The sequence below is a fragment of the Muntiacus reevesi genome, chromosome 1 (genome assembly GCF_963930625.1).
Source record: "Muntiacus reevesi chromosome 1, mMunRee1.1, whole genome shotgun sequence".
Lineage (NCBI taxonomy): Eukaryota > Metazoa > Chordata > Mammalia > Artiodactyla > Cervidae > Muntiacus > Muntiacus reevesi.
Window position 1 is genome coordinate 257,194,248 of NC_089249.1, and position 21,939 is coordinate 257,216,186.

Consider the following 21,939-nt stretch of genomic DNA (forward strand, 5'->3'; position numbering starts at 1 on the left):
ATAGGCCGAGTTCTGACCCCAGTGATAATTGTGAAAGTTATGGGCAACAGTTACTACTTTCTACGTGCCAGATCTATACACGGTGTATCGATTTATTCATTCATTCAGTAGGTATTTATTATGTGTTTACTGTCGTCTATATCCTGAGCAGAGGGTTTTTCCATGGTGGGTTCATTCATGCAACAGATGTTAAGTACATATTGAAACTATGTCTTAATGGGTAGGCATGGATTCATTCATTCTTTCATCTGACAGATAGGAGCCTTTCAGGTTGGGGTGGGGCTGCCATTTCAGGCTGGGTGGTGAAGGAAGGCGACATTTGAACTGTGACTTGAACAGTGAGAAAGAGCCAGCCTTCAGAGAAGCAAGAGCAAAGTGTCTGAGGCTGAAACAGGGGCTGCAGGAGAGACCAGAGGGAGGGGGTCACCAACAAGGCAGAGAATCAGGCAGAGAACGAATTGTGTAAGGCAAGGAGTTTACATTTTATGCTAATTGCAGCAAGGATCCTTATGATTGAAGCCAGGGAATGAAAAAAGATCACTCCTGTTATGAGGTCAAAAAGGGCATTGTAGTCTAGACTGAGATTCAGGTCAGAAGCTTCAAAAAGTAAAAGATGATGCCGATAATGATAGCTTAGGTTTATTAGAAAAATTTTCATCTGTAACAGCAACCACATAATAAATTATAATGGTGAATATTTATTGGGGTGCATTGATGTGATGGGCAATATGCTTGATATGGTGAAATAGGCTCCTTCTATTATACCCATTTCACAGATGGGTAGACAGAGGCTCAGAGAGGTACTATCACTTGCCAACAGGTGGGGAAGGTGGGATTGGAATCTGGGTTTTTCTGACCCCAGCGCCCAACCTCTTTATCACCACGGTCCCCTTAGGACATGAGGCAGCTCTGTGTATTTATTCCTAAGATACCCTGACGCTTGCTGATCCCATCTCGCATGTGGTATGAAAGTCAGGCCTGAGCAGGATGATTTATTGAGTTCAGGTGTACAAGATACAGGCACTGTTGCACATACTGATTCATGTAAACCTCAGAACAACACTATGAGGTGGTATTGATTTTATCCTCATCTTACAGACTGAAAGGCATGAGACTCAGTGAGGTTAAGTGACTTGGCTGAGGTCAGTGTCACTGCGCTAAGGCAGGAGAGTCAGGACTGGCCCCAGGACCACCTACCCAGAGCCCACAGTGTTGGCAAAGGTCTCCTGCTTCTGACTCCCATGAAGCCAGCTAGAAGCTCAACCCATCTCAGCTCCAGGAATGGGGGCAGGGGCAGCTGCAGCACCCAGACATATCAGTTCCTTCATATGCAAGGGCCACTGGGAGCAAGGGAGAAGCAACACGATTTCCTGGTTAATTAAAGGCTCTGCTGGGTGCATGCCAGCCACTTCCTTAGAAGAGCTGGGAGATCCCTGGGGCTCCCTCATCAGGAAGGCAGTCTTGCCGAGTCCTCTCAAACAAAAATAAAAACAGGCTTCCTACTGCAGCAGGTGGAAAGCTTCAGAAAATTGTTCCCTGGAGAGGAGGGGGTGCAGGCAGAACCTCTAATGAGGCTCAAGAAGGGTTCCCGGTGCTCCCTGTCTAAAGGGCTGCGATCAGCTGGATCAGGGATGCTCGGACCCCAGTGGGGTGTGGGGAGCGACCCCTCCCCTAGGCCCACCCCCATCCCACAGCGTCAGTGCTTGGGAGCCAGGGGCCGCTCACGTCTCAGGCCGGCGTTTCTTCATGGCATCTCCAGAAGCCTTGCCAGGCTGAGCTCAGACGCTAAGCAGGTTATGTGATTAGTGCCACTGTTCAGTCAGCAGACAAATTAATCTCCTTAAGTGGTTACGTGGAGGGTGGAGCGGGGTGGGTCTGAAGGCAGGAGGGCTCCAGGGCTGCAGATGTGGGATGCAGGCTGGGAAAGCCACGCCCAGATGGCCCCTTGGCCTCTGCCAGGCTCACGGTCACCATCCCCTAGCCCAGCCAGCGCACCCACTAGCCCCCCACCTGTGTGCCTGGCACACAGCAGGTGCTCAGAAGGGCTGGCCCTGAGGTTGGAACACCTGAATCTGTCCTTCTTGTGCTGCGTGGAGGTCAGGAGCTGTCCTATTCATCTTGGCAGCTCTGAACTTGGCAGTGGCCCTGGCACACTGTCTGCGCCCATTACTTGGGGAGGGAAGGAATGTGCAGCGTGTGCTAAGTCTGAGTCCCGGGTCAGAGACTTCAGAGGGCCTCTGTCAAGGGCAGGGGAGATGAGCTGACTTAGGAGTGCAATGGGATAGGCAAGCAGGAGAGCCAGTGCTTAAATCCTTCTTCCCCTTTTTGTCCTCCCGCAAGGGCCCAGGGTCTGTGTTATTGTCCCAAGTGTGTAGGAATTGATCTGCAAGGCATCACTATAGTGATGGGAATGGTAGTCATAGTAACTAAGGATAGCAGTACGGGTTTCTAGAGCACTTCCCCTGCCCCAGTCTCTATACTAAGGACTTCCCTATATCATCTTATTGTGTCCTTCCAACAAAGTAGGTGTTATTATCTCCATTTTACAGATAGGGAATGCAAGGCCTAGAGGGAATAAATCAGCGTCTCAGAGTCATAAAGCAGTGTGTGATTTGAACCCAGGTGGTTTGCCTGTGGAGTCTGAGGTGTTAGACACCACCCTTTCCTTCACCCCAAAACTCACAGGACCTTGCTGTGAAGATCAGAGTTGTAGGATTTTGGGGGGACCATCTTAAAGCGACAGAGGATCCACAGTTACATGTTGGGATGACAGTATCCTGATTTCTGAAGCCTGCCTTTTCCCCCTCTGTTCCTCCAGCTGTGAATACGGCTCAGGGGTGCTGCCTGAAAGTGGCCTGTGTCTCTGCTGCCGTGTCAGATGAATCCGTGGCTGGGGACAGTGGTGTGTATGAGGCTTCTGTGCAGAGGTGGGTCCCTGAGTCCTGGGCCTGCTCCAGTGTGTGGGAGGGACCCACAGGAGGGTGAGGGGCAGGACATGTTTCACGTCTGGAAGACTGCCGGTTTCTCCGAGTGCCATCAAGGGGCGTGTGGCCAGGGGAGCAAGTATTGGGGAAAGAACAGCCCCCTCGAGAGAGGGATCTGGAGTCGCTCTGGGCAGGCAGGGTCCACAGGGAGGCTCAGCAGACCCAAACCTTCTTCCTCAAGAATCTGCTGCTCCCTCCCAGAGAGAACCCTGTCTCTGGGAAATGACTTTGGCGCCAGGTCACTGCAGGCCAGCCTGACCCTCTCTCTCTGTCTTCCCCGTGTTGCCTTCCAGGCTGGGTGTCTCGGAAGCCGCTGCTTTCGACAGTGATGAATCGGAGGCAGTGGGTGCCACCCGAGTTCAGGTCGCCCTGAAGTAAGTGGCAGGGAGGGCGGGGCAGGGGGCGTGGTCTGCATTGGGTGCCCTCCTCCCCCTTCTGCAGCGTGTCCAGCATTTACCCTCCTCCAGAACCAGCAGGCCCCGCTGACAGCTGTGGGCTCCTAACTAAAGGTGGGGGTCTCTTGCTATGCCTCCCAGCTCCCCATTTCACAAAAGAGAAAAAAACAAGGTTTGAAGACTTTGTACCTTGCCCAGTGTCACTGAGCTGGGCAGTGGCCAAGCCAGGCAGGGACCAAGACCGCCTGCCGCTTGATGTGTTTGGTCATCATCGTTACTACAGCTTCTGTCTTATCATCTCATCTGGACTGAAGTCAACCCCTAGGGGGCTACAGCCTAGATTTCCTGTTGTTGCTCATCTCTTGATGGGGAATGGTCTTGATTATTTTTAAATAGGAATTCATTGCCTACATTTAGCTCTCAGGAAATTTTACACAACCTCTGGCTTCCCTTTAAAAAATCAGACTGACAGCTCTGGACCTGTGTCCCTGCATGGCCACAAACACTGGGTCTGTGATCTCCAGCTCACCATGGTCCCAGAGCAGTCGCAGCTCCATCCATGATGATTAAGGGAGAGAGAGATAAATGGGTTACCAACAGGTGCTCTGTATGCCCCCTTTTCATTTCAGGTATGATGAGAAGAATAAGCAGTTTGCAATATTCATCATCCAGCTAAGCAACCTTTCTGCTTTGTTGCTGCAGCAAGACCAGAAAGTGTGAGTGTGTAGCTGACTGTGTATCATCCTCTCGCCCCCTACGTCCGTCCCAGGGGACACTCTCCTTTCTGCCCTGCTCCAACCATGGGCCCCCTAGACTGCTGTGGGTGGTTAGTGCACATGAGCGTGGATGCAGGCAGGGTGGCAGACATGCTCAGTATAAAGAGGAGCGCCCCAGACAGCCTCCCATATGCGTCCTGAGCTCCGACCAGGTGCCAGCACTAAGAACGGGGTGGTGAGCAAACCCCGTCCTTGTGAACTTGAAGCCTGGTGAAGGAGGAGGTCACGGCCCCTTTTGTTTGCTGTAAGCGTTAGTGTTCCATGCAGAAAGAGCTGGGCCTGCCTTTCTCAAGAGCCAGTTTCCATCAGCGTGATTCTGTGGGCAGGTTGTGACGGGTGTTAACCCTACCGCTGATAATACGACAGAGACCTGCACTGTCAGCCTCTCTGCCCGGTGCAGACAGGTTTATGTTTCATTGAACTCATCTGCCTCCATGCCCCTCCTGTGCTAGACCGTAGGCCTCGAGGGCAGCAGTATGAGCTTGTCTCTGTGGTCTGCACCCAGCCAGCGCCTGGGGTGTGACTTGTGGGAAGGAGGAAGGGGCCCGAAAGCAGGCAAAACAGAAGGCAGACGAGATTGGACACACAGCGACTGGGGAAATGACAAACTCTTGTCCTCTGTGGTTTCCTGGGGGATTTGCAGCAGCCATGTAGCCTAAGGCCTGAGCCCCCGACCCGGGCTGACCTGACACCGGCTATCGTGCGTGCCTGCCCCTCTAGGAACATCCGAGCGGCTATCCTTCCGTGCTCCGAGAGCACCACCTGCCTGTTCCGGACCCGGCCCCTGGATGCCGCGGACACCCTGGTGTTCAACGAGGTGTTCTGGGTGTCCATGTCCTACCCAGCCCTTCACCAAAAGACCTTAAGAGTCGACGTCTGTACCACCGACACGTGCCATCTGGAGGAGTGCCTGGTGAGAGCTCTGTCTGTCTGTCCAGCCTTCTGTCCTTCTTGATCCACCTTTGTACTTCAGGGAGAAGGCTTGGAGCAAACACAGCTTGCGGTATCAGCCCAAGTCTTCATGGGTTTTAGGCAGACTTATTGGGAGCAGGCGAGAGAGAGCAGGGAGCTCCTTTATCTGCCGTGGAATTGCAGGGCCACATCCCCTCCTTGTGCCTGAAGCTGAGCCACTAGCCTTCCCCACCATGTGGCCTCAGATGCTTTAATTGCCTCAGTTTTCTTATCTGTAAAACCAGCTAACCCTGTCTACTTCACAGGTGGTTCTCGGGAGACTGAAGTGCTAAACCAGTGCCCCTCGAGCTTTCACGTGCACACAAGTTACCTGGGGCTCTGGTTAAAATGCAGATTCTGATCATCAAGTCTGGGCAGCAAGATTCTGTATTTCTCTCAAACTCGAAGGCAATGTCAGTGCTTCCGGTTCCCATAGCAAGGATATGAAGACTTGAAGTGTCTGTGCACACTGGTTCTCGCTAGAAATCACTTCCCATCACCTTCCTGCTCAGCAGGAGTTCATAACAGCTTCATTGCCACTTATATTGTTGTTATTATTACTGGCAGTAATGCAACAGCTTGTATTAATTGGATGCAGTTTATATGGTGGGCTCTGAACTGAACTCCCTACTTGTATTATTTCTGATGATCTTCCTTACAATCTTATAAACTAGGTACCATACTATTATACCAGTTGGGAAACTGAGGCGCAAAAAACTTTCTCAAGGTCAGAACAGAGTTAGAATATAGGCAGGTCCACCCATGTCAGACCTTGGAGTTTTTTCTGGGCCAGCACAGTGCTCCTTGGAGGAACCCAATACATGAGATGGTGACTCAAGGATTTGGCAAGCAGGGTGGGTGCTGCTGAAGGATGGAGCAGAAAGCTTTTCCAAATCTAGCCTCCAAGAAATTCCCCGGTAGCCTAATGGTTACGATTCTGGGCTTTCACTGCCATGACCCAGGTTCAATCCCTGACTGGGGAACTGAGATTCTGCAAGATGCATGGCATGCCCAAAAATATACGTCTATATTTATTTCTATAATATTAATTTCTATTCTATTCTTTAGGATATCCTTTAGGATTGAATCGAAATTAAATACAATATAAAAAAAAAATCCAGGCTCCTCCAGTGAAGCGTTTCCTCAGCCCCGAGCATTCCTAAATGAGAAGAGACTCAACCCTGTTTTATCCTCCTAATTGGATGCCTTTTATTCCTCCTTCCTAATTGAAGTCTGGCCACTGCTGGTTGCCATGGCAGCAGCCAAAGTGCTCATCCCACCGTGGCTTGTGTCCATCCATGGCCAACCGGAAGCCTCCGTCTCCCATGTCCCATGGGGACGTGGAGTGTCAGGCTGTCGTTTTGGTGGCTGGAGGAGGCATGGAAGTGAGACTGTTGGAGTGAGGGCTGTCGGCTCCCGAATGCTGTCTCCCCGCACTGCTGAGCTGGTGGCATCCCTGGTCTGCTTTGAGCCACGTAACCAGCCGGGCAAGGACAGTAGTACTCATCCTGAGCAGTGTCTGTGTGTCTAGTTCTGGGCTGAGAACTTTGAGTGCAGTATCTCATTTAATCCTCACAACAGGGAAGCAATATTAGCATTAGGTCCATTTGGCAGGTAAGGGATCAAGGCCCAGAAAGGCTAATTAACCAGCTCAGGTCATCCAGTAAGTAGGTAGAGAAGTCTGGATTTGAACACAGATTCCAACTTCCTTATGTCACCATCACACTGTGTGTGTGATCAGTTGTTCAGTCAAGTCCAACTCTTCGACCCCATGGACTGTAGGCTCCTCTGTTGGTGGAATTTCCCAGGCCAGAATACTGCAGTGGGTGACCATTTCCTTCTCGAGGTGATCTTCCCGACCCAGGTATTGAACCGGTGTCTCCTGCGTTGGCAGATGGATTCTTTGCCACTGTGCCACCTAGGAGCCATCACACTACCCTACTGGATTATGGGTTTGGATGGATATGTGTCTTGCCCTCCCCAATATCATGGGCAGCAGTTCCACAGTCACTTCATGGTGGTATCACAGGGTCACAGGCTTTCCAGCCAGGTGCTGGCTGCTCACCCTTCAACCGTGCAGCTTCTGTGAAGGCAGCCCGCTGCCCAGGCTCTCTCATACCCCGGAGCTAACCATCATAACCCTCCCTTGCTCCTTCTTCACTTTGCCATCCACATTTGGCCAAACCCCAGCCCTGTCAAAGTGAACTCTCCCCTCCTTTCTGCCCACGCCATTGGAGGAAAACACTCCCAGCACCAAGTTCTTATCCTCTCCTTTCTCCCCACCCTTACTCTCCCTCCGCGGAGGCCCTCACTTTATACCCAATCCTGGAACCGTAGAAGGAACCAGAAGGGAGTCCCCACAGCTGCCCCGCCATAGTTAGCTGTTCTTGCAGGCTCTGTGGTTCCTCCCGGAGCTCAGGGTGGACCCTCCACACTCCCATCCATGGCCATCCTTGCTCAAGGTCGTCATGCCAGCCCTCACGCTTCTGCTCTGTCTTCTGTCTCCAATCTTCCCTCTTCCACTAGATCTTATCTCTCAATATATGTCTCCATATATGTGCTGTTATTAATCCCATGCTGTAAAAAAAAAAAAAAAAATTTTTTTTTACCCCATTTCTTCTTCCAGCTACTACATTACTTCTTTTGTTTTCTCTGTAGCAACACATGAACGAGGTGTGTGTGTTCTCTCTGTATCTCAGACCACATGGGCTCTGGCCCTCATCGTTCCACCAAAAATGTGCTCATCAAGGTCATCGGGGACCTCCTCGTTGCTAAATCCAGTGGCCAGCTCTCTCCATCCTCGAGTCTCTTGGCCTATCTGCAGTGTTTGAATCAGTTGCTCACTCCATCTTCCACGACATCCTTTATCCTGACTTGGCTTCCTGGACCGCTCGCTCTCTTGGCCACCTTCTCCCATCACTGGCTTCTCTGTCTGTCTGCTCTGTGGATTCTTGCTCATTTCCCTGACCTCTCCCCAACCAAGGGCCCCAGGGCTCAGGCCTCCCCTTTTCTGCTTGCATGCACTGCTTCATTGATCTTGTCCTATCCCCTGGCTTTCAAACACCATTCCATGTAATAGCGCCATCCTGGGCCTCCCCACTCATCTCAGTGCTGTATGCCTGCTGTCTCTTCCATATCTTTTCTTGCATCCAGTCAGCATCACCAGTCATGTGTCCACAGCACACCCTGAGCTTTCCTTCCATGTCTTCATTCTCAGCTGAAGGCAGCCCCATTCATTCATGCATTGCCTAAGCCAGAGACCGCAGGGTCATCTTGGACCCCTTTCTTCCTCTCGTACCCCACGTTCAGGAACTCCTAGCTCTGCCTTCAGAAGATCTCCAGATTCCAGCCACTTCTCCCCGTGCTCCTGACCACCACCATCTCTCACCCGACAGTTGCAGAATCCCCTGCTGGGTCTCCCTGCTTCTGTTCTTGCCGCCCTTCATCCCTTCCCAACACAGTTGCCAGGGTGATGCTATTAAATCGCAGATTAGTCCATCCAGCCCTCTCCTTAAATCCTCAGGAAGGCTTCTGTCTCCACCCAGAGTCCACAGCTGGCCTTGGCCTGCTCTCCCCAGGCCCTCTGAGGTCTGCTCCTTGTCATCTCTCAGATTTAACCCCTGAGACTCTTCCTCCAGCCTCCTTGTGCCCCTTGAACACCCCAGCACACCCCTTTCTCTGGCCTTTCTCACTGCTATCCTTTTCGAATGTAATTCTTTTCTCCTGGATATTGATGGGCAAAAGTCACTCTCTCGCCTCATTCTGTTCTTGACCCAGATGTCACCTTCTCCATGAGGACTTCCTTCCACCCTACGTAAAGTCACATTGCCCCCTCCACCCTCTTATCCCCACCTCTCCACTATGCCTGTATCATTTTCTCTGCAGCACTTTATATCACCTAATATTTCTCCATATCATAGGTATTAGGGCACCTGTTATTTTCACATTTTTATCATCTCTGAAATCAAGATGCAGTGTGTACTAGCTGGCAGGCCATAGTCTAATTGGTAACTATTTTTCTTTCTTAGTGATACATGAAATAATAGTATACTCTATAATTGATGGCGTCTTAGACTCTATGAGACACAATATAGAAGTTACTTACTGATTATCTGATTCCCCCAGACTGGAATATAAACTCAGGAGGGCAGGGATTTTTCTCTGCCTTAAATCCTCCTGTGTTCCCAACACCCAGAACAGTGTCTGACACATAGAGGCAACTGGGCAAGTGTGCCTGTGTCAAATAAATGATTGAATGAATGCATAGATGCTGTCAAAGTGCATCCAGTTTATGAGGCAGACCATTCACACCTGTGAGACAGCCCCAAATAGTTGTTGTTGTTATTCACTCAGGTGTATTTGACTCTCTGTGACCCCATGGACTGCAGCACGCCAGGCCTCTCTGTCCCTCACCATCTCCCAGAGTTTGCTCAAACCCATATCCATTGAGTTGATGATGCCATCCAACCATCTTGCCCTCTGTCATCCCCTTCTCTCTTGCCTTCAACCTTTCCCAGCTTCAGGGTCTTTTGTAATGAGTTGGCTCTTCACATTAGGTGGCCAAAGTATTGGAGTTTCAGTATCAGTTCTTCCAATGAATATTCAGAATTGATTTCCTTTACGATTGACTAGTTTGATCTCCTTACAGTCCAAGGGAGTCTCAAGAGTCTTCTCCAACACCACAATTCAAAAGCATCAATTCTTCAGCACTCAGCCTTCTTTATGGTCCAACTTTCACATCCATACATGACTACTAAAAAAACCCAGCTTTGACCATATGGACCTTTGTCGGCAAAGTAATATCTCTGTTTTTTAATATGCTGTCTAGGTTTGTCAATAGCTTTTATTCCAAGGAGCAAGAGTCTTGTAATTTCGTGACTGCAGTAGACTGTATCTTGTCGGAATTAGACTGTATCTTGTTGGACAGCTCTCTACATTGGTACCTAGAAATCTTCCTTATTTTTTGTACATAGCTATGTAATAACTATATAGATATAGGTTATAGTTTATTACCCCAGTCTCCTGTTGCTAGAACTTTGAGTTGTTTTCCTTGACATCAGTCTTGGTGATTATCTTTCTCAACTCTAATAGCAAAAGCAAAAAACAACACATGCAGCTACCTCAAACTAAAAAGCTTTTGCCTAGAAGAACTTTCATTTTGCATCAATAAAATGAAAAGGCAACCCATTGAATGGAAGCAAATATTTGCAAATTGTATATCTGATAAAGAGTTAATATCTAAACAACCCATGAAAGTAAAGTGTTAGTCACTCAGTCGTGTCTGACTCTTTTGCGACCCTATGGACTATAGCCCACCAGGCTCATCTGTCCATGGGGATTCTCCAGGCAGAATACTGTAGTTAGTGCTCATTCCCTTCTCCAGGGGATCTTCCCAACCCAGAGTTCGAACCTGGGTCTCCCCCCATTGGAGGCAGATTTTTCACCATCTGAGCCATCAGAACCCATCCTTAAAATTAATATTTAAATAGATCTTAACCTATACAACTCGGTGAACAAATAAGGCGGTGAATGAGTGAGTTATTAGAAAACAATACGCAGCCATTTCTTCCTCCCAGGAAGCTTCTCTCTCGCCTGGAGTGGTGTTTCACCTACTTTCCCCAGAATACCTTGTCACTCCCTGCTTATGCTTTTTTTCCATCCTCCACAGGGAGGCGCCCAGATCAGCCTGGCTGAGGTCTGCCGGTCCGGCGAGAGGTCCACTCGCTGGTACAACCTCCTGAGCTACAAATACTTGAAGAAAGAGAGCCGGGAGCCCAGGCCAGCGGGAGCCACGGCCCCCATCCCGGGGCCTGAAAGCACGGTGAGCTGGCCCACAGCTGTGCACCCTTCTCCCACAAAAGGCAGCACCTGGGTGGCTGGAACGGAAAGCCTCTCGCAGAGTTGGAGATGGCTGGACATCAGAGGGGTGTGTGTGTGAGTGTGAGTGTGTGTGTGCGCGCGCACGTCACTCAGTCACTCAGTGTCCGACTCTGCACGACCCCATGGGCTGTAGCCCACCAGGCTCCTCTGTCCATGGGATTCTCCAGGAAGAATACTGACACGGGTTGCCATTCCCTTCTCCAGGGGAATCTTCTTGAACCAGGGTCTCCTGCACTGCAGGCAGATTTTTGTACCCTCTGGGCCAGCAGGGAAGCACGGACATCAGATGTGGAGTGATTATTAGAGAAAAAACTGAGTCTCAGAGACATTAAATAATTTCCTCAAGTCACACAGGCTTCCCCAGCACGGACACCACTCAGGGGGACCCTCTCCCTGACTACTCGATAATCTCCTTATAGCTATAGACCTGTAGTTCTGTCTCAAGCAAACACTAACCTCATCTTCCACATTTTGTCCATGTATACTGAGGTTATTTTCAGTAGAACTGCCAGTTAGAAGAACTAGGGATCATATTTCCAGTTGATGTAACCTTATGGCAAGACACCCTGGTCTTCAGTTTTATCCTCCGTTCGCTGGGAGGGTGATAGGGTCTGATTCCTGCCCAGGGGGGCTCTGCCTGCCACGCACAGAGGACTCATCGGCCTTTGTCTCCACAGGATGCCGTGTCTGCTCTGCTGGAACAGACGGCCGTGGAGCTGGAGAAGAGGCAGGAGGAGAGGAGCAGCACACAGACCCTGGAGGACAGCTGGTAAGTGAGGCTGCCCATGGGAACTGACCTGGTTTGGATCTGAGCCCAGGGCTGAGATCCCCAGACACCAGGGCAACCAAGAGAAGTGTTCCTCTGTGAAAACAGAGATCCTTTCTCATGGCTTCTCTATAGGCAACAAGGCAGTATGTAGTCTGGTACAGTGCTTCCCAAGTCCCTTCCCAGTTTGTGATTTTATGTTCTAGCAGTTATTCATACTGGTTCACATGTTAATGTTTATCATGATGCACTTACATTTATTTTAGTTCAAAAAAGTTCCTAAGAAGGTTTATATTACTAGAAGTGGAAATAAGCACGAAAGTGAAACTCACTCAGTCGTGTCCAACTCTTTGTGACCCCATGGAATATATAGTCCTTGGAATTCTCCAGGCCAAAATACTGGAGTAGGTAGCCTGTTCCCTTCTCCAGGGGATCTTTCCAAACCAGGGATCAAACCCAGGTCTCCCACATTGCAGGCGGATTCTTTACAAGCTGAGCCACAAGGAAGCCCAAGAATACTGGAGTGGGTAGCCTATCCCTTCTCCAGCGGATCTTCTTGACCCAGGAATCAAACTGGGGTCTCTTGCATTCCAAGCAGATCCCTTACCAGCTGAGCCAGAAGGGAAGCAGAAATAAGTATAATTTGCCATAAATTGAAAATTCCTCAGTAAGGAATTGCAATTGATTGCTAGGAATAGGGAGCAGAAATAACAAACTTAAACAAGATAGAATTTTACTTCTTATCTGTCAGCCCCATGATGTTACTGGGAACCCAGGCTCTTTTTCTTATTCTGCTTTGCTGTCCTTACTGTGTGACCTCCATCATCAAGGCTGCTAAGCACAGAATGGCTGCAGAATCACCAGCCATCAGGCAGGCATCAGGAAAGAGGAAAGACAACAGAGTCTCCATGAGTGCCTTTTAACCAACGAGCATTCCTGAAAGTCCCACCCAGCAATTTCCACTTGCTTTTCATGGGCTGGGCTTAGCTACCTGGCCTACCCAGTAGCTAAAGGAAGCTGGGAAATGAGGTCTCTTAGTTGGTTTAAAGTTGAGGATTCTGTTACTAAGGAAGGATGTAGGAGTGGATATTGAGTAGGTCATGAGCCAAGCCTGCCTTAGACGATAACTGTGGAAGATTAAATGTAATAAAAATACAATAAGAATATTAAAATCTACCTGGATATATTGCTAGCCAAGGTTCTAAGACTAAGATCGCTCCTACTGTTAAAAAAGAAGGTCAATTAGCCTCCAACTAATTTAAAAAAAAAGGGGGGGGAAGGTCATACATTCTCTACTTCTGTGTCTCTATTTCTGCTTTGCAAATAAGTTCATCTGTATAAACATAGACATAGAGAACAGATGCAAGGGAAGGGATGGGGGGATGAACTGGGAGTTTGGGATTGACATATATACCCTACTGTTTATAAAGTGGATAACTAATGGGAACCTACTGTATAGCACAGGAAACACTGCTCACTGCTCTCTGGGGACCTCAGTGGGCAGGAGACCTGGCGTGCTGCCGTCTACGGGGTGGCAAAGAGTCGGAAACGACAGGGTGACTAAACAACCATAGCTGATTCACTTTGCTGTACAGTGAAACCAACACAATGTTGTAAAGCAACTATACTCCAGTTAAAAAAAAAGGTCCATGTGTCAGCAACGTTAAAGACATGCCTACTGCCCAAGAGAGACTTCCTTCTTGATGTAACCAAGTCTGAAGGATTGGACAGGACACAGCTTCTCCACTATGTGATCAGTGCCCCTTAGTCCCTTGTGTATCCACAGAAGGTCTCATCACACACTTTAGGAAACAGTGATGTAGACTAGGGTTCACACCCTAGCTTTATCTTTTTTGGTGTAACCTTAGGCAACGTGTTTTTTAACTTTTTATTGTAACTCATGCACATTCAGAAAAGCTGATGTGTGTGTACAGCTCAGTGAATTTTCAGAAGCCAAACTGCCCACGGGTCCAAACTAAGGAGCATCACCAACTCTCCGGAAGCCCACACCATGTCTCCTCCGGTCATGCCTGCCCCCTCAAGAGCAGCCACTGTTAAGCAAGTCGTTCTGACCCTGTCGGATCCTTGGCTCAAAAGTGGGGACATCACACTGACTGTGAAGGCTCATCAGAAGAGACGGAAGGACCAGTCACTGATGAAGTATAAGGGCAAAACTTGTAGTAGACACGCAAGACACAACAGAGATTCTTATCAGGAAATGGAGGAGGAACACGGCTTACGTACCAGCTGGAAAGGGAGACAGCAAATCCCATCTCGGAAATGAGCACAGTCTCAGAACCTTGCTATTTGGGGGAGGTGTGTGTCGTTGTGCTTAAGTGCATGTGCTCTGAATCCAGACAACTGTGAATTCACAAAACCTCGCTCAGCCAGCTCCTTGTGGGATCCTAGGTCTGGGTGAGGCCTGAGCATCAGTACATTTAAAAGCATCCTGGGAGGACTTCCCTGGTGGTCCCATTGGTTAAGATTCCATCTGCCAAGGCAGGGGACATGGGTTCGATCCCTAGTCTGGGAAGATTCCACATGCCCCAGAGCAACTGGGCCTGGGCGCCACAACTACTGAGCCTGGTCTCCGAGCCCACAAATTGCAACTACTGAAACTTGCACGCCTAGAACCTGTGCTTCTCAACAAAAGAAGCCACCACACATTGAGAAGCCCATGCACCAAAACGAAGAGTAGCCCTTGCTGGCCGCGACTAGAGAAAGCCCATGCACAGCAACAAATACCCAGGGCAGTCAAAAATAAATTGATTTGGGAAAAAAAGAAAAAAAACCATCCTAGGTAATTCTAAGAAGAAGCCTGGGCGGAGAACCAGGCTCCAAACCCAGTTTCTCCATCTGTGAAATAGAGATTTAAGAAATAGCCATTACACATAGGGTATTTTGTAGATTCTGAAAATTATTCATGGGAAGCCCATAAAACAGACCTTGACCCACAGACAGCATGAAGGGACTTCTCTGTTACAGCCCTAAATTCTATGTCTGGTCTGACAAGAAGTCTTTCCTTAATACCTTTTACTCCAGGGGTCAGCAGGTATTTTCTGGAAAGGGCCAGATAGTAAATGTCTGCTTGGTGGGCCAGGCAGGTTCTGTGGCATCCACTCAACTCTGCCATCGCGGTGTGACCGCAATCACAGACAGTACACACACCAGCCAACCATGCCTCTGTCCTTGCACCTTCATTTATGGACACGGAAACTGGAATTTCACATCATTTGCACATGTCATAAAATATCACTCTCTTTTTCATTTTTTTTTCCCCCAGCCATTTAAAAATATAAAAACTATTCACAGCCTGGACCTTGTACTGTCCAGAAACAGGCAATGTGCTGGATTTGGCCCCTAGGCTGACTCCTGCCTTCCTGTTCTTGACTCTTCCTCCACGTGATAAAGAATAGGGCAAGGCTCCTGAATTCTTGTGTTTATGTTTGCTTTAGGGTTCTCTCTCGACTGTCTCAATTTCTCTCTTTTCTTCTCTGTCCCACCCCCTCTGTCTCTCCCCACTCTCCTTCCCTTCCCTCCCTCCCTGCTTCCTCCTATCTCCCCACTGCCGCTCTCCTTCCTCCCCTTCCTCTTCCTCCCTCCTCCCTCCCCACTTCTCTCTCTCTCTCTCTCTCTCTCTCTCTCTCTCTCTCTCTCTCTCTCTCTCGCCTTTCTCTTCTCCCTTCTCTTTCCCTCCCTCTCCCCCTTTCTCTCTCCCTCTCTTCCCCTCCCTCTGACACTCTGCAAAGGTCCCAATGCCGGAAATCGGGCCAGGGACCTGTCTTCCAAAACTCTGGCACAAGATCAGTGGTTTTCCACCAAATTCCAAGCTTGTGTTGAGGCTTTTCACACTGTCTCCTAGCAACCACCTTCTGTTCTCTCACCCTTTGTGGCCCCCTCTCTCCCCACCCTTGGCCATTCAAACTTCCCCAGACACTGACTTACAAAGAGGGCTGGGAATCCCCCGGAGCTGCTGCAGTAGTGGGGTGACTGCATCTGCAGCCCCCTCCCCCCACACTGGAGGCTTCCTTTGGTCCCGGAATGTTAACTAGCTCTGCTTTGCCTGCTCAGCTCTGGAGTGGAGGGCTCCGCAGACTGGTCCTCTCTTCCCATCTCCTCTCCTCCCTCCGCACCCAAGGCCCAGGGGAGGATGCCGTTGTTGTTCCCTCCTTTCATTTGTTTGGGTTTCTTTAATGCGTTTAATCAGAAGACTTGATCTTTTTTTAAGATCCACAAACAAAACAAAACTCTCAGAGGATTAGAAAATGTAGGAGAATATAGGGGCTTCCCCGGTGACTCACCAGTAAAGAATCCGCCTGCAATGCAGGAGCTGCAGGAGACGAGGGTTCGATCCCTGGGTCCAGAAGATCCCCTGGAGGAGGAAGAAATGGCAACCCGCTCCAGTATTCTTGCCTGGGAAATCCCATGGACAGAAGAGCTGGCAGGCTACAATCCATAACGTCGCAAAGAGTCAGACACACACACATGCAGGAAAATATAATCACAAACAATGCTAGAGTGAAAATCCTTGTATTTACCTCCTTGTGAGCTTACATGTATTTGTCTAGGACAAAGGTTGAGAAGTGGCCTTGCTGGGTCCCAGGGCATGTGTGGTTTATATTTTACCGGGTCCTGCAGCATCATTCTCAAACAAGATTGTAAATGCTCCCACCAACAGTGACTGAGAGTGTCCCTAAAGCTCCGTCCTCTCTGATACAATATAATCTAACAGTATTTAATCAAGAACATGTACATGTTTTTTTCTAGCAGGTACTGCTAAATTGACTTCACAGTATTCATTGGCTGCTCTAATTAACACTCCTCACAGGGATACACCTTTTTCCCAAACCCTCACTTGATATCAAATACATATTACAAATATCAAATACATAGTTTTTAATTTTTATTTATTTTTGGCCACTTTTCCAAAGGGTGAAAAGATGTGTCTAATTATTTTTCTCTTTGCAATTGAGGGTTTTTGTTTTTTTTTCCCCTTTCCTGGAAAATATGTTGATCAACTCCTTAGTCACAAAGAAGAGACTTCCCTAGCGGTTGAGCGCTTCATGGAATGGAAACCTGGCTGCACCACTGAGCAAGGCCTACTCACTCTCTGAGACAAGAGTGGCTTTCAGCTGTTGCAGGGCCTCAGCCTGGCACCTGCAGGTCATCAAGTCCATGTTTGAAAAGTGAAAGTGTTGGCTGCTCAGTCGTGTCCGACTCTCTGAGACCCTATGGACTGTAGCCTGCCAGGCTCCTCTGTCCATGGGATTCTCCAGGCAAAAATACTGGAGTGGGTTGCCATTCCCTTCTCCAGGGAATCTTCCCGACCCAGGGATGGAACCCACGTCTCCTGCATTACCCTCTGAGTCACCAGGGAAGCCTCTGGTACCCACGTTTAGTGGCTCTTTCATGAGTGGATCAAGAGGCAGAGGAGGGAAAGAAGAGGCGCTTCCATAGCGAGAGTCCCCATCTAAGTGCCAGGGAGGTTTTCAGCACAGGGCTGAGGTGGAGAGCCAAGATCTGTTTTCCCTGTTGGGAAAATCCCAAGGGAGATTTTGTGTTTATCCACAGCCTTACTGAGCCAGCTAACGAGATGTCAAACTCTCTGCTTTTGGCTGAAATTCCTTCAGCTCAGTATGGTAATACTGCCTCATGCTGATCGGAAGCCTGGCGGTTCTGTATGTCTTTGAAAAGTAAAGATGGGAATGGAGATAAATTACTAATTAACAAATGCCATCCATTTGTCACACCAACTCTTTCGAGGCTCAGAGTCCAAGGGGAAAGGATAATTATGAAAAATATCACCAAAAATAAAGTCTCTTCAACAAATGATGCTGCAACCCCATTGGATATCCATACAGAAAAAAATAAATGTTGGGTGCCATGGACAAAAAGTAATCTGAAATGGATCATAGTATTAAGCATAAAAGCTGAAACTAAAAAGCCTTTAAAAGAAAGTACAAGAGAAATTCTTTGCAAAGACTTCTTAGGTACAACATAAAAAGCACAAAGCATTAAAGAGAGAAAGGGATAAATTGGACTTTGTCACAATCAAAAGCTTCTGTCCTTTGAAAAACACCATTTAGAAGAGGAAAGGCAAGCCACAGACTTGGAGAAAATATTTGCAAAGGATTCCTATCTAGAATAAATAATGAACTCTTGCAACTCAGTAATAAAAAGACAACCCATTTTTTAAATGGGCTAAAAATTCTAATGGAAACCTTGCAAAGGAAAATCTGAATGGTCAATGAAATTCTCAACAGGAAAGTACACATTAAAACCACAATAGATTTGAGTACTCATCGGCTGAATGACTGCTTCCCTTGTGGCTCAGCTGGTAAAGAATCTGCCTGCCATGCAGGAGACCTGGGTTCAATCCCTGGGTTGGGAAGATCCCCTGGAGAAGGGAAAGGCTACCCACTCCAGTATTCTGGCCTGGAAAATTCCACGGACTGGATAGTCCATGGGGTCGCAAAGAGTCAGACATGACTGAGCAACTTTCACTTTCACAGTTGAATGACTAAATTTAAAGATGGATATTACCAAGCATAGGTGAGGAACCAGAATTCCCATAACATTGCTATGGAAACATAAAATGATATAACCACGTGGGTAAACCAGTTCACCACTTAGACTTATTGTCTGACCCAGCAGTTCTACTCCTGAGTATGTATACATATCTTATGGTCTGAATTATGTCTCCCCCAGTTACAGATATTGAAGCTCTGACCGTGCTTGAGAATGTGACTGTTTTTGAGGACAGGGTCTTCAGAGCTGATTAAGTTAACATGAGGCTGTTGAAGTTAGGGTGGCCTTAATCCAACGTGACTGGTGTCCTTGTAAGAAGAGGACTCTGGGGCACACAGAGAAACACCAGGGACGCATACGCAGAGGGAAGACCAGACGGGGACATGGCGTGAAGGTGACCGTCTCCAAGTCACCAAGCCTGCCCGCACCTCCATCTCGACTTTTACTAGCCTCAAGATCGTGGGAAATACACTTCTGTTGTTCAAACCACCCAGTCCGTGGTATTGTGTTATGGCAGCCCTAGCAAACTAATCCAGTGTCTTAAGACAAATGAAATCCTATTTCTACACAGAGTTGTAGGTGAATGTCTACAGAAGCTTTATTCATAATTTCTAAGAAATGGAAGCAATCCATATGTTTATCACCTGATGAGCAAACTGTGGTCCATCCATCCAGTGGAAGGTGACTCAACAATAAGAAGGAGTAAATTATTGATACTATGCGCCAAATGTGATGCTGAGAAAATGAAGCCAGAGACAAAAGCATATATCATCTGATTCCACTTCTGTGAAATACGAGAAAAATCAGATTTAATCTTCAGTCATGCAAAGCTGATCAATGATGGGCTGAGGGTGGGGGGAGATTAACTGGGAAATCATATAAGAGAAACTTTCAAGGCAATGGGACATTCTTTTTCTTGAGCGTGGTAGTGGTTACACAGGGGAACACAGTGGTCAAAACTCATCAAACATTACAGGAAATGCATTTTGTTATATGTAAATATACCTCGTTAAAATTGATTATTTTTTAAAAATAAGTGTCCTCAATCTGGAAAACGCTTGGAAGCCCTGCCCTGGATGCACTTAAAGGCAGGTGAGCAGATGAGAGTGGGTGCTATGGGTAATCAAAGTGTCTTGTCCTCAAGGAGGTATGAGGAGGGGACCAGCGAGAACGAGGCCGCAGCCGAGGAGGAGGAGGAGGAGGAAGAAGAGGAGGAGGAAGGGGAAGAGGAAGCCTCCCCTGACATGGACGGGTGCCCAGCATTAAAGGTAGGGAGGGCCGGGAATGGGAAGGGCTGTCTTGGGGGAGATAATCCTCAAGTCTTGAACCCAGGCAGTCAGAAAAGTCTCGGGGCTAAGTCTCATGCCCCAGCATCAGGGGACAGGCTTTCAGAGTGGGGTGACCTCCAGAAGGCTGTGTAGGGGTGTCCCTGCCTGGAATTGGAGTCGTTTCAGTGACAGAAAATCAAGAGGAATTGATTGACCCTCCCATCTCTCCCACCCTCTGTGGTTCTCAGTTCTCTGGGCAGACCCCAGGCTGTGCAGTCAGCTGGCCTGGATTCAAATACTGGCACTGCTCCTACCTAGCTGTGTGGCCTTAGACCGATGACTTCATCCCTCTCTAGCCTTGGCTTTCTTATCTCTAAAATGGGCACATAATGTCAGCCTTGCAGATGGGCTAGAAGATTTCAAAGCAGTGGATTTCTCCATTTGGGTCTACCTGAAGCTCAGTAGGAAAGGGGGTCTAGTTTAGTCACTGTCGCCTTCTGCTCCACTGCTGCACTAGGGTGACATGTTATAAGAGGCTTCATGCTCCATAGAGAGAGATCTCCATGTTCTTTCACCTGCAGGACCTCTGGGAGTATAGTGCACAGGGGTGGAGGTACAGGTTGTACACTGCACAAAGGTGCCTGGCCCCCGGACCAGGGTCAGGGGAGGTAGGGGTGTTGGAGAAGGATCTGGGCCTGCCTTCTAACTACTCCACACCAAGAGGAAATCTTGCTGCAGTTTCTCCAGCCAAAGGGGGTGCCTTTTTCGAAAGCACACAAAGGCGCTGTTTAGGCTAACCAAGGCGTTTCATTTCGGTGTTTTTATTTGTTGATCTTTACTGGTAATTACTGTGAAAGGACAACAGAAAAATTGATCACCTAGTTTTAAAAAAACGAGGTTTGCTAGTTGCTTCCATGACTCCAAGAAAACATCTGCAGTTCTTGGCTAGGGCGATGGAAGCCTTGGCTGTGGCTTTGTCAAAATATGGTTGGCACATTATTCTTGAGGGGTGAGGCCCAGGACATCCGTGCCTGACGTACCTCTGCTGCTCATGTGAGCTTGTTAGGGGACTGAATATCTCCCTCTGACCCCAAGTGCAGGTGCCAGGCAGGACTGGGGGCCAGCACGTGGGGCCTCGGGTGCCGTGCTGGCAGGGCTGGGTCCGCGGAAGCCCCCGGCTGTGTCTGAGGGCCAGGGGTGAGGTGCTCGGAGCGGGGAGCAGCTTCAGTGAGACTGAGGGTGGGTGGCTGAGACTCTGGATTCTCCCAGCCTCACGGCCATGCCTTCTTCCTCAGGTGGACAAGGAGACCAACACAGAGACGCCGGCCCCATCTCCCACGGTGGTGCGGCCCAAGGACCGGCGGGTGGGCACGCCCTCCCCGGGGCCGTTTCTCCGAGGGAGCACCATCATCCGCTCCAAGACCTTCTCCCCAGGCCCCCAGAGCCAGTATGTGTGCAGGGTAAGCAACCGCACGGCCGTCCTCCCCGGAGCACCCGCTTCTCACCCTGCAGCTGAGAGCCCTGGGCCTCGCACGGTTCTGGGTCCAAGTCCTGGTCCCATCCCGTTGTCAGTCATTCTTGGCATGTTAACACCTGTCTCCTTATGGGGTTAACAGACCAATTCTATGGGGTTGCCCTAAGGACTGAACTGGCTAAAGCGTGGGAACGGCTCAGTAACCAGTACGTGGCCAACACTTTTACATGTGTGTGTGTCTGCTTACTTACTTATAGCATATATATTTATTTACTTGTTTATTATAGAAATATAATATGTGTATTTATTTACTTACTTACCCAACCACACGGCACATGGGATCTCAATGCCCGACCAGGGGCTGAACCTGTGCCCCCTGCTATCAGTGTGAGGATTCCTAACAACTGGGCCACCAGGAAATTCGCATCCGAGTCTCTTTATCAATTCAGTTCAGTTCAGTCGCTCAGTCATGTCCAACTCTTTGCGACCCCATGGACTGCAGCACGCCAGGGCTCCCTGTCCATCACCAACTCTCAGAGTTCACTCAAACTCATGTCCATTGAGTCGGTGATATCATCCAACCATCTCATCCTCTGTCATCCCCTTCTCCTCCTGCCTTCAATCTTTCCCAGCATCAGGGTTTTTTCAAATAAGTCAGCTCTTCACATCAGGTAGCCAAAGTATTGGAGTTTCAGCTTCAACATCAGTCCTTCCAATGAATATTCAGGACTGATTTCCTTTAGGATGGACTGGTTGGATCTCCTTGCTGTCCAGGGGACTCTCAAGAGTTTTCTCCAACACCACAGTTCAAAAGCATCAATTCTTCGGCCCTCAGCTTTCTTTATAGTCCAATTCTCACATCCATACATGACCACTGGAAAAACCATAGCCTTGACTAGATGGATCTTTGTTGGCAA

The 21,939-nt window shown here is 48.8% G+C and overlaps 1 protein-coding gene across 2 annotated transcripts in view; it reads left to right on the forward strand.

Moving 5' to 3' along the window:
* Positions 1-21,939, forward strand: part of WWC1 (WW and C2 domain containing 1) — a 153,210-nt gene that overhangs the window by 118,054 nt on the left and 13,217 nt on the right. The window contains exons 12-19 of one of the 2 annotated variants that reach the window (XM_065919050.1): positions 2,819-2,927; positions 3,278-3,358; positions 4,009-4,095; positions 4,876-5,068; positions 10,775-10,927; positions 11,664-11,755; positions 19,425-19,548; positions 20,844-21,008. In XM_065919050.1, the coding sequence (XP_065775122.1) occupies positions 2,819-2,927; positions 3,278-3,358; positions 4,009-4,095; positions 4,876-5,068; positions 10,775-10,927; positions 11,664-11,755; positions 19,425-19,548; positions 20,844-21,008 (1,004 nt within the window). The remainder of the gene's footprint in view (positions 1-2,818; positions 2,928-3,277; positions 3,359-4,008; positions 4,096-4,875; positions 5,069-10,774; positions 10,928-11,663; positions 11,756-19,424; positions 19,549-20,843; positions 21,009-21,939) is intronic. The other variant, XM_065919051.1, reaches the window with a different exon arrangement.